At 47.6% G+C, this 12,499-nt stretch overlaps 1 protein-coding gene across 4 annotated transcripts in view; it reads right to left on the minus strand.

Moving 5' to 3' along the window:
- Positions 1-1,787: 1,787 nt before the first annotated feature.
- Positions 1,788-12,499, minus strand: part of LOC122379133 (CDK5 regulatory subunit-associated protein 3-like) — a 29,070-nt gene continuing 18,358 nt past the window's right edge. For all 4 annotated transcript variants that reach the window (XM_043361088.1, XM_043361081.1, XM_043361096.1 and 1 more), the window contains exons 7-13: positions 12,369-12,498; positions 11,774-11,895; positions 8,828-8,974; positions 8,325-8,465; positions 5,156-5,367; positions 4,539-4,710; positions 1,788-2,239 (exon numbers count right to left, since the gene is read on the minus strand). In XM_043361088.1, coding sequence (XP_043217023.1) covers positions 2,168-2,239; positions 4,539-4,710; positions 5,156-5,367; positions 8,325-8,465; positions 8,828-8,974; positions 11,774-11,895; positions 12,369-12,498 — 996 coding nt within the window. In that variant the 3' untranslated portion in view covers positions 1,788-2,167. The remainder of the gene's footprint in view (positions 2,240-4,538; positions 4,711-5,155; positions 5,368-8,324; positions 8,466-8,827; positions 8,975-11,773; positions 11,896-12,368; position 12,499) is intronic.

Raw genomic sequence — 12,499 nt, forward strand, 5'->3', positions numbered from 1 at the left:
ATACGGTAGGCGCTAGTGAGATGTCTTGAGCGTGATGTCTGCATATCTTAGTTCGATAATGTCTATTTGACTCGGCAGCTGTGTAGGTATCTCAGCGAAGTGCCTGCGTATCTGGGCTCGATATCTCCGTATCTGAGTTCGATATCTGTGTGTCTGATATAATTATATCTTTGTATCTGAGCTCGATATCTGTATCTGCAGACGCTGGACCGGCCACCGTCGGCTGGCAGTGTCATGTCTCCTCTGACACCGGCGCGGCGGCGACCGGCAACGCCTGACACGGACGGAAGTGACATAGACGAAATGCTGCGCTGATACCGGCTAAAGGAGGCACAGAGAGACGGAATGCTGCGCTGAGAGTGGCTAAAGGACACAAAGAGAGACGGAATGCTGCGCTGAGAGTGGCTAAAGGACACAAAGAGACGGAATGCTGCGCTGATACCGGCTAAAAGAGGGGCAGAGAGACGGAAGGCTGCGCGAGTGTCTAAAAAGGCGCAGATAGACGCAATGCTGCGCTGAGAGTGGCTAAAGGAAACAGAGAGACGAAATGCTGCGCTGAGAGTGACTAAAGGACACAGAGAGACTGCAGGTGCGCTTAGACTGGCTAAAAGAGGGACAGAGAGACGGAATGCTGTGCTGAGAGTGGCTAAAGGAAACAGAGAGACCGCAGGTGCGCTTAGACTGGATACATGAGACATAGAGAGGGCGATACCTCCTCTTCTGAGACACAAGGGCACACAAGGATGAGCCGAGCCCAGCTCAGCTGAGAACGCGTCACATGAGTCATGACAAGGGGATACAGCAGTAGCTGTGCGGCGGAAAGCTGGCCAGTGCGGCGGAAAGCGGATGAGCCCGTGCTAGCGGCCATGGCCCGCAGATGCTGCATGCTGTTTAACTGCGGTCAGCATGCATAAACTGCACGCAGTTTATGCTGACCGCAATGGGTCTCAGACTGACCGACTGTGGCGATGATAGTCACATGCTGTCACGGCGGGGAACCTGAACTGCATGTGATACCGACCCGGGCGCGGATCGGAGGAGACGCTTTGAGAAACTCCGTACTGGAAAGGTCGTTCGACAGACTCACACGTGCTGCAGCGAGAGTCAGAGATGTATGCTCGGTGATGCGATGGAGTGACTGCGGGCGTTCGTAGGACGAGTTATGGTCCTGAAACGCTGCTAATGGTCTGTTGTTACGGCCACTTATTGCTACTTTCAACACTTATCTCTGAGGTGAAGTACATATTTTGAGCTTAGCGTCACTCGAAGAACTGTACTGACTTAAGAGTCAAAAATGAACATATTCTCACTTCATAAATGCTTTGAGTGTCGAATGCTTTTGAAGCTGTGCCTATGACGTTGTATGCGCGTTTTCTCCATACGATGAACTGTTCCGGGAAACAAATAGTTGTCCATCGCAATGGCTACATTCTGAATGTCTGTGAACTGTTTTACATTACCTATCTGCGCTCTCAAATGTGCGATTCTTGTGACCAACCTATTATTATGGTTTGGCATAATATGAGTGTTACTTTTTACTGTTGTTCACTTTCTACTGGCCAGTGAAAATATCGGTTTCATTCTCTTACTAAAACACACTCATGGCTTTCATGGCACTAAGGCTTTGTCGGAGTGGAAGATGATAGCATAGGATAGTTTAAACACTAAAAACTAAATTTCTTTTTACACCTATCTAATCTACATACTTCTAGGTTTGCGTAGTTCAACTGTTTCGTGGATAAAATTTCACTGGAATCCCTACTGAGCACCCATAGAACACAATGGTATTTGTTATTGTACACACAGAAGTGTATTATAAAAATACTCTGGCAACAACCATATTAACCCGATTCTCTGACATAACAGCGACCAACAAACAAAACCCATGGCCGACTTACCTTACATACAACCCGCGTGGGACGCTCACACAGTAAAAAGAAACAGGCCAGAAGTCATCCTCTAAACCATAAATAAATGCTCTATAACTCACGCCACCATGGAATCACATATTTCATATTTCACCACTCGGTTAGAGCGGCAGCCGGTCGCGTCTCATGTCCGGCAAACAGAGATAACGCTCAATATCCGATGGGCCTCCGGACGTACGGAGTTTGTCAGGCGGTCTTCGCGGGACTTCACCGGACAGGGACGCCACTGTAGCACGTCGTTAGATTGCGTTGATGCCGCCCATCAGGTTAACTGAACGCCCCTTGTACTTCTCACTGATGGAATTCTCGATCTGACAAACGACAGAATCACAAAATTGATTACCTAGGTTCAGTATCGAAGTGGGAGATAAAGGAAGACAAAGAAACTGTAAAAATACTATTATTCCAAAAGAAGTTACTGCTCTGAGTCGGCTTGGCACCTGGCCTATCCCTGGCTAGCAGAAATACTCTCAGTATCCCCACAAATATCTTAACTACTCTATCACCCCGTCTCCCCACCAGTCTTTGGGCTAACCCAGCCCATGCCCAGTCTCCCCGCCAGTGTGAGCTATTCAAGCCGCTCCCTTGTATCCCGACCAGTCTCTGACCCACCCCAGCCCCTCCATATTCTCCCTGGGGCATTCCACGATAGATCGACCAAAGCCGTACACCCTCATATTTTATTTTTTGCATAAACGAATGAGTTGTTATAGGCGGGGAAGCCAGCTGTGCCAAGGATTTTTTCTTCGAACAACGGTTTCCGAGATATAGCCTCAGGCAATTCCTGGAGGTCACGCTGCAACCCTATGTTTGGCGGCTTATAACTCAGAAACTGTTGGTTTTCTATGGTAAAAACTTTATATGGTTCAACTCGCAATCAACCAGCAAACGTTTTGGCTATCTCGGATTTTCGATTTTTGAAAATTTTGATCTCGTGACATCTTGATTTTTTTTTCGAAGAGTGACCTTGATATTTTCCCAACTGAAAGTCGCAATTCTGTCTGATGACGATTAAAGCCTTATCAATTGTCATTCATATGCGAAAATAAAAAAGCGGCTTTCGGCCTGCATTGACCAAAGATCAGGCCATTTTTTTACCTGTCCTTTATAAGTCAATGGCAGAAATATCGGCTACCACCGAAACGCATCTGACCGGTTCAAATACTTTTGAATCATGTTGAGTTGGGCTATTATTGGTGGCACTGGTGCAGCTTTGTATCAGTGACCCGCTGAAAGGTCATCCGAGGTCACGCGTTGAACACACAATAATTTTCCGTTTTTGGCTGTACCTTTTGATCTAATAAAGAAAGAGACGTAGAATAGGCACCAATCCGTTCGCAGTTCGTTTTGAATTTCGATACCGATGACCTGAGGTCAGGTCAATTTCTTGACCACCCCATTATATGTCAATTGGGGAAAAATCAGCTCCCTTATTTTTACACTAAAACGCGTCGGAATTGCCTAATATACCATGAGTGACTCCATATGCGACTAACTTTGACTACCTTGTGACCTTTTTTGCTCTTGGTCAACTGTGACGTTGCTCTTGGGTCATGTGACGTCATTAAAGGTCACCAAATGTTTTTTGCTAACTCCTTACAGGTTTGAGATACAGCCGCGCGGATAGGCTCATTGTGTTCAGCTCGTCAAGGCCCATCGAATGATATATATGATGACCTTAAGGTCACGTGACCTAAGGTCAACTTTTGACCTTGACCTTTCGAGGTCAACATACACATGTTTCGATGCGGATCGACGAGAGGATCACGATGGTGCTATTAGTTTGTTCCTAGCTGGGATACTTCGAAAGTTATTCGAGAAAAACGTCATATATATGTAGTGCCGCCATTTAGACTTTCTTTTTACCCCTGTGACGTCATCTTTGACCTGACCTGAAAATGACCTGAGTAAAAATTGTAGACCTTATCCATGTGTACCCTGTGCCGTTTACCGCTTGTCGCTAGCTTGCTCTGTTCTCGAGATCTCGCTGTCGCTCCCGCTCGTAATAATGGGAAGGTCATAAAAATGACCTGACCTGAGGTCAACGCAGGCCGAAAGCCACTTTTTATTATCGCATATGAATATCAATTGATAAGGCTTTAATCGTCATCAGACAAAATTGCGACTTTCAGTTGGGAAAATATCAAGGTCACTCTTCGAAAAAAAGGTCAAGATGTCACGTGATCAAAATTTTCGAAAATCAAAATCCGAGATAGCCAAAACGTTTGTTGGTTGATTGCAAGTGAACCATATCAAGTTTTTACCATAGAAAACCAATAGTTTCTGAGTTATAAGCCGCCAACATAGGGTTGCAGCGTGACCTCCAGGAACTGCCCGAGGCTATATCTCGGAAACCGTTGTTCGAAGAAAAAATCCTTGCCACAGCTGGGTTCCCCGCCCATCACAACCCATTAGACCAATTTTAAGCAAAAAATAAAATATGCGGGTGTAAATTTTAAGTTTTTTTTTGGTCGATCTATCGTGGAATGCCCCCCTGCCAGTCTCTGACATACTCCATCCCTTCCACCTTCCCGACCAGTCTCCGACCTCCCCCTCCTCTCCCCAGTCTCCCAACCAGTCTCCGACCTACCCCCTCCCCAGTCTCCCTACCTGTGTCTGCAGTTCCCGCGTCTTCTCAACGATCAATTTCAGCTTTGGCTGCAGCTGTGCGGCCTCCTCGGCAGCGGCCTTCTTCCTCTCTTTGACGGCGTTCACTGAGGCGGCCATCTTCTCTGACACCTCCAGCTTCTGTTTTAGGGAGCCCACCAGCCGGTCCACGTACCTGAGGAGGGCGATGAGAGCTATAAACCGGCAGGCGGGAGTGACGCTAAAACGCGGTACAGGAGGGAAGGAGTTAACTTACATAAAATGCGCAACAGAACACATACGCGCGTGAGGCCCACGCTGAGCAGAAGAGGCGACAGCAGTGTTTCGCTCAAAGTACTTTCGTACCGATTTCTACTAGGCCATGCCGTATACCGAATTTCATTTAACTATCAAAGGACGTGTGTTCAAAAGACAAAATAGAAAACAAAAACTCGTTGCTCACCCTGTAGGAACAATAAATACTGAATCTTTCAGAACAAACGCTTACAATTTGAACTGGCAATCTGAAACAACAACATTTGTTGAACTGACAATCTGTTACGATCTATCACACACTGTTAAATATCTCCCCCCAGCTGTAACCATACCATCCCATACCCTCACCACCACACCAATCTCACCTAGGTGACGATTTGACCAGGAACAGATGCTGCAGTTTCACCGTGTTCAGACTGTCCAGCACGGCGCGTGTGGCCGCTCGGAAGGCAGACACTGAGTCCACCGTCTGCAGCTGCACCGACTGGGGAGCCGCCTGCATGGTGCTCATACTGACCATGCCGTCCTCTCTGCTGTCGGACATTTCGGCGACGCGCTGCGCCAGGAATGTCTCCAGCTGAGAGGGAAAAGTCGAGGGTGTTAGGCGGGGGACGGAGAGTGAAGAAAGGTGAGGCAGTGGCGGAAAGGGTAGAACTGCAGGTAGGCGTGAGAAACAGAGTAAACGATCGGTAGTGGCAGGTGTTAGGATGCACCAGAGGCAAGTGTGACATGAAGTTTGTGTTCTAACCGTCTAAAGGCTGAAACAGACTCTTTCCGCGTTCAGGAAATCGCATGCGAGAGCCTATTCAAATACATTATAATTCTTCTCGCATCAGTCGCTTGCGGGAAGTGCGTGCGATTGATGCGAGCGGGCTTCCATGTATTTGAATAGGCTCTCGCATGCGATTTCCTGACTGCGGAGAGTCTGTTTCAGGCTTAACCCTATTAGTGGCAGGGGGGGGGGGGGGGTTGTTTTTATCCACCCCTCAGGTTTTTCGGGAATATCTCCGAAACCGCTGAAGCTACGATGCTGAAATTTTCTGACTTTTCCTAAAACTAAATTGGGCACATTCCCTGAAAATTTCAAGTTCATAACTTTACCAGGGGCGGCTCCAGAGCACTGGGAATTGGGGGTCCTATTCGTGAAGCGAGTCATTTGGGCGAAGATCACGATGCTGCACCAGTTTTACGAACAGTGAATGAAAGGTATCATGTGATAACATATACAAAGTTGATGAAATACTAGGACTAACTCCACAAGGAGATCGAATGGGTCGGAGCGCTTTCAATATGTATTATACATATCGTCGTCAGCGAATCAATAACGGGTCGAATCGAGTCGGGTATCGAAGAGGTTCGGGAGCTGCGCGGCAGAGCGATCACATACTATTCGAATTATGCATTAAAGAGAATAAAAAACACGTGAGAACAATCATGATACACTAGCTGCTAAAATGAATTAAAATGGGGTGCTAAAATGCATAAATGGCACGTATAAAAATACAATAAAGGGGGGGGGGGAAACAGGACAAGTTCTGCACCAAGGTCTACAGGAAGTCCTGCAACACCAACCAAGTGCCTGCCTTCAGCTCCTACACCGAGACCCGCTACCTGAGAGCGGCCATTCGATCTGACTGCACTCGAGCGATCCGATACTGTTCGTCCATGAGAGACCGCCAGCAGGAGCTTGACTTCATCCGCCAGAAGTTTCATCATCATGGCTACCCACGATCATTCATCGACTCTGCCATTCAGAAGACTCGGACCGATCTCAGACTGAAGGCAAGGGCCCTACCAGCGCCACCTAGCGCGAACTCACACCCGGCGCCTGTCCGAGTCTCTGTTCCGTTTGCCGGCCCCCTGTTCTACCAACTCAAACGGGAGGCCAGCAAGATCGGGATCCAGCTCGTCTCCAAGCCTTCAGTCACCATCGGCTCGCTGCTCTGCAGCAAGGCTAAGCACCATCTGCCTAAGCTACAACAGAGCAACGTCATCTATCGGATCGAGTGCTCCTGCCAAGTGGACGGTGACCCAATGGTCTATATCGGCGAGACAGATCGTGAGCTGGGCACGAGACTCCGAGAACACCGGGAGAGCTGGACTGGAGCAGTCCGCTCGAGAGCCAATACATCGGCCTTCAGTACCCATAGAGACTGCTCACCTGCTTTCGATGCCATCAAGATCTTGAATCGAGCCAGTCATCACCAGATGCGACTTCTCCTGGAATCGGCCTATATTCGGACTGTTGGTCGGCGTGAAGCCGTCCTGGTGTCGCCGAATGACGCAAACGTGAACAGGAACTCGGGTGCCCTGCTGCATGACCGCTGGCTGCCGATAATCCGCCGTTTTTGTCAGTAGTGTTTACGTCTAGTTCGGCCTTTGTATGTATTTATATTTGTACTCGTCCTTTTACAGTTTTTGCACTCATTTTTGTATAGTCTTTTCTACTCAGTCTTTATCACCATAGGTATCCTGTTTCCCCCCCCCCCCTTTATTGTATTTTTATACGTGCCATTTATGCATTTTAGCACCCCATTTTAATTCATTTTAGCAGCTAGTGTATCATGATTGTTCTCACGTGTTTTTTATTCTCTTTAATGCATAATTCGAATAGTATGTGATCGCTCTGCCGCGCAGCTCCCGAACCTCTTCGATACCCGACTCGATTCGACCCGTTATTGATTCGCTGACGACGATATGTATAATACATATTGAAAGCGCTCCGACCCATTCGATCTCCTTGTGGAGTAAGTCCTAGTATTTCATCAATTTAATTCCATCTCCACATCATGTCATTACGTCAATATACAAAGTTATTGTGCATCCTCTTTTGACACGTTTTTGCTATAATAGGCGGATCCAGGCGTCCAAAAAGGGGGGTTATTTTTTACCTCCCAACATAGGTGCCCTGACACCGCCTATGCATGACCAATACAATTTTAGTCGTTCTCTCATAAGAAAATTGTAACATAACAAGACCATTGCCACCCTTTTTAGAAACAGTACCAACAAAAACCTTATTTACTATACTTTTTGTGTACCCCCAATCTCAATGATCTGTATCCGCCTATGATTTTTGAAAATGCAAATTTTTAGGATCCATGTGAATCCCTGGTTCATTCTCTATCGATCGGCAAAAGTTGCGTTAAGATTGGTTCAGAAACCTGGCCGTGATAAACAGTCTAAAATGTATCTGCAATTTGCCCGTTTTTACCCCCCCCCCTCTACCCCCCTATTGACATTTTTTAATTTTTTAGAAATGTAGATCTCGTTGAGCCAAATCGAATGCCGTTTGAATTTTGAAAATCGGCCGGTTAGATCTCGAGATATCAAGGGGGGGGGTCGTAAACAGCCCCCCCCCCCTGCCACTAATATGGGGTAGCCAGGAGCCTGCCACTAATAGGGTTAACCGTTATTGATCCAAAACATTTGTCACAACGTACAACGTCACTATTTAGAACGTTGAGCTCACAGAGGAGACCGGTCACTATGATACGTACACCTGTTTACAGACGCCGCCGGCGGTGTACCTACCTCCATCAGGTCGTTGACGATGAGTGTGCGAGTGTGCGGATTATCCAGGAGTGTGAGCGCCTCAGAGTCTCGTGCCACACCACCCTCCATACCGCTGCCCTCGATAGTGATGTCCGCGACCCCTGCCGTCGACAGATCCACCTGGCGTAGAACGGAAGTTGTTACATGCTTAGCATCCACGACAAACACACATGACAAGACATCAGCGCCGGCAGATCCACCTGGCGCGGAACGGAGGATGCTGCAGTGTGCGTCAAAGGCAGTGCAATAGCATAAACACATCGACACCACGGCTCAGCTTGGTGAAACAATGGGGTGTTTGAGTGTTACACCATCTAAAGCACAACTAGACCTCAAATAAGATCTAAAGATGTTACTGCGAACTGTTACATCCTTACCATAGAAACCTGTCAAGAATTTCCCGTTCACCAAATGAACTTTATTTGCATCATAGCCCACCCAATGTTAAATCCCTTCACCTGTCATTAAACTCATCAACTCACCGGCGCGTCGTCCTCTGGCGCTGCCGCGTCCGCCACCTCGATGCCTCCCCAGTCGATGTCGCCTCCAGCGTCAGCTGCCGCCTCGTCACCAAAGTCAATCTCTCCGCCATCACCGAAATCGATCCCTCCTCCGTCGCCAAAGTCGATCTGTGGAACGGTTAGACACGGTCAGGGGACATCTTGATGAGAGACACACACTTGGGTTTGATCTTATTAGGAAGGTTTCTTTGCTGTTCTTGACGTTTCAATGATAATGCCGGTATTCGCGAATGGGTAATTACATATCAGCGTCATGTGCCTAGTTCGAAGCTACGTCGGGACACGTTGAATGCGTGTTTAAAGCGTCTTTCCTCCACTGGTAGTTTACGAATGCTCAACTTCAGCCAGTGTTGTTGACAAACCATTTCCAATAATATTGAGCACCAAGGAAGACAATGCAGCGAAGCACACCAATTACTGCGACTATTGTAAGAAGTTTGTCGTAAGAAGTTCCCGAGAAGTTTCCCAGTTTGTTTTCGTAAAAATAGCTAATCGGATGACCCATATGTTCATGGTTAGGTCAAGGCGAGAAGTCATGCTTTTTTTGATAAAATAATTCCATTGAATGCCTAAATGAATCACGAAACTTATGCAACTAATTAATTATGACTACTCCACAAAGAAATCGTTCGGGTCGAACCGAATGACCCAAACGATTTCTTGTGGAGCACAGTCCTAATGAACTTTTACAGTTACAAATTCCAGATCATGTCCTTACCAAACTGTCAGCAAATTACCGAGATCCCATTTCCCTACAAAGTTCAAAACGTAGCAACTAACCGAAGCACTATGGCACTGACATTCCATCAAAACGGGAAGTAATTAAGCAGCCCGCAAATCCAGCCCGTAGCTATTAACTACGAAGGTATTCACAATAATACGGTAACTATCTGTCCTTGATTATGTAACACCCTTAGGATGGCTGGTTTTACTTGGATTGCTCACGGGTTATGAAACACCACGAGAGGCTTGCACGTCAAAATCTTCCCAGGTCAACCGTGTCTACAATTTGTGATCAGATTATGTTTGGGCGTGCAATACTTTTACGGGCATGTGCATCCAGGCTTACGTGGCCGATGAAAATCGCACGATCCAAGGCCGGCGAATATCGGCGGAACCCGAAGGTCTCCTGCTTCTGTTACGTAACTAAATCGCTATCTTTCACACAACAGAATGCAGTGTACTTGTGGAAGGCTTAAAAATGACACAGCCGCCGGCGAACCGGAGAGCGGCAGTTGGATTTTGATCTTAACCCGCGCATCGACGGGGGGGGGGGGCGGATATCCGCCCCCCTGGGGTTTTTCGCGAATAGCGGGAAAACCGCGGCGCGAACTTTGGTACGACTATTCTCTCATCAATTTTACACATGGTGTGCAAGTTTGAACCTCCTATCTTTCAAGGTCAGGTCACCAGGTCACTTTGAATGACCCAACCTCAAGTCACTTTTTTGCAACTTTGTCACCGTGCCAGAGCTACAGTAGATGTCGGAGGCCTTTGAAAGTCACAGGATGTTATAAGGTCATTAGTAGCTACAATTTGTATTCGGTGACCTAAGGTCAGGTCAATTTCTCGACCTCCCCATTATAAGTCAATGGGGGAAAAATCAACTCCCTGTTTTTACCACTAAAACGGGTCGGAATGGCCCCATAAACCATACATGACCTCATATACGATCAACCTTCACTACCTTGAGGTCTGTTTTGCTGTTGGGCAGCTGCAAGGTCACGTGACGTCATCAAAGGTCACCAGCGGTTTTTTGACAATAACTCCGTACAGGAACAAGATACAGCCACGCGGATGGTCTCATTGTGTTCAGCTCGTCAAGGCGCATCGAATGATATACATGATGACCTCGAGGTCACGTGACCTGAGGTCAACCTTTGACCTTGACCTTTCGAGGTCAACATATATATATATCATTCGATGCAGATTGACGAGAGGATCACGATGCTGCCCTTAGTTTGTTCCTATATTGACTAGTTCGAAAGTTATTCGAGAAAAACTCCCTCCATACCTAGCGCCGCCATTTTGACTTTTTTGACCCCTGTGACGTCATCTTTGACCTGACCTGAAAATGACCTTAGTAAAAATTGTAGACCTTGTCCGTGCGTATCCCTTGCCGTTTACCGCTTGTCGCTATCTTGCTTCGTTCTCGAGATCTCAGGGGGGGGGGGGCGGTCATCCGCCCCCCCCCCGTCGGTACGAAGTTGGCGCAGACCCCCCCCCCCCCCGTCGGTGCGCGGGTTAATCTGTGGTCGGCGTTATATCCAATGCCATTATTAGGAGTTAATAAAGGTTATCAATGCACTTCCGATAGCAACTTCCCAAGAAATGGCGATAGGTTGACGGCATTCCAAAGGGAAGTTTGGAGGTTGCTGGCATCTTAAAAATGTTGGGCACAAACTACTATCCGATGTGAACTTCGGGAGCATTTGTTTTAAGCGATATACATTGAAACATGGATTTGAACTTTATAGTTTTGAGTTAACAGGATCTGTTGTGCTCGTAGGTCTTCGTCTCTACCGCTTCATTGGGCAGTACCATGGATTCCATGGCAGTGCACATTCGGGGAATGGACAGAGTTTAGAGTTGAAAGTTTATCGTGCCCACACAGCAGACACGGCTCGCCCGCTTACCGATCTAGGCCGTAAAGCCACTTCAACAACTAATCGAAAGCTAGCCCTGCCAAAAACATATGAAGAGCCTAAAAGAATATATCGACGCTCATTATTGCTACACACTCAATCAGGCCAAAATATCACAGTTTGACATTCTCAAAAGCCTGAGTAGCACCTGCCCGATTTCACGAACTACTACCCTACCCAAGGGTAAAGTCTCCTCCTCCATCAGTTGATGGGAGACTTAGGGTGACCCTATGCAGAAGACCCCGCCCCCCACACCCCTTACCTCATCTCCCTGACCGGCGTCGGTCGGCTGGTCGTCGCTGAGGTCAATGGCCGGCGGCGGCGGCTCGACGCGCAGTGGCGGCTCCCCGTACCGCCACTGGTAGGTGGTGACGTCACCGTGCTCTGATGACGTCACCGATCGGACAGGAAACACAACGGTCAGCAGTCACAGGCGCCAGGGTGGATGTATGCTTAGAACAGAAAGGAAGGAAGAAATCCGACGCAAGAAATTACGCTAGGCGGGACTTGATGCGCGGATCCCAGTCTGCTCGGTTGAATTGGAAAATAATCGCTCATTTAAGAACAATATCAAGAATAAATAGGGGATTAAAAGCAATGAAAAGTATAAAACGCAGCGACAATACGCATGTAGATAGCGAGATCGGAACGTTGTCAACGAGTCTCGGTGCATAAAACATCAAAGTCATAAACACTCCATATAATTTTAGGCGTATCTCGGCTAACGCCAGTGAAAAAAAACGAACACAATAACATCCTCCACGTAATTTAACGTCAGTGCGCACCAAACAATGACGACAACGAGCCAGTTTGTCGTTTTCCCTGTGATTCCATCCGACAGACCCGACGTCACTGACCGACCAGGAAGTGTAGTGTGGGCAGAAGCTGATCCACTGGTACCGAGGGGTTCACAAACGTCACGAAGGCAACGTGATAGGCCATGGTCTCCCGTAGGGTGCGGGCCTTCTCCACAATTTCGCCGTAGACC

The sequence above is a fragment of the Amphibalanus amphitrite genome, unplaced genomic scaffold (assembly GCF_019059575.1).
Source record: "Amphibalanus amphitrite isolate SeventyFive unplaced genomic scaffold, NRLGWU_Aamphi_draft 000007F_arrow, whole genome shotgun sequence".
Taxonomy (NCBI): Eukaryota; Metazoa; Arthropoda; class Thecostraca; order Balanomorpha; family Balanidae; genus Amphibalanus; species Amphibalanus amphitrite.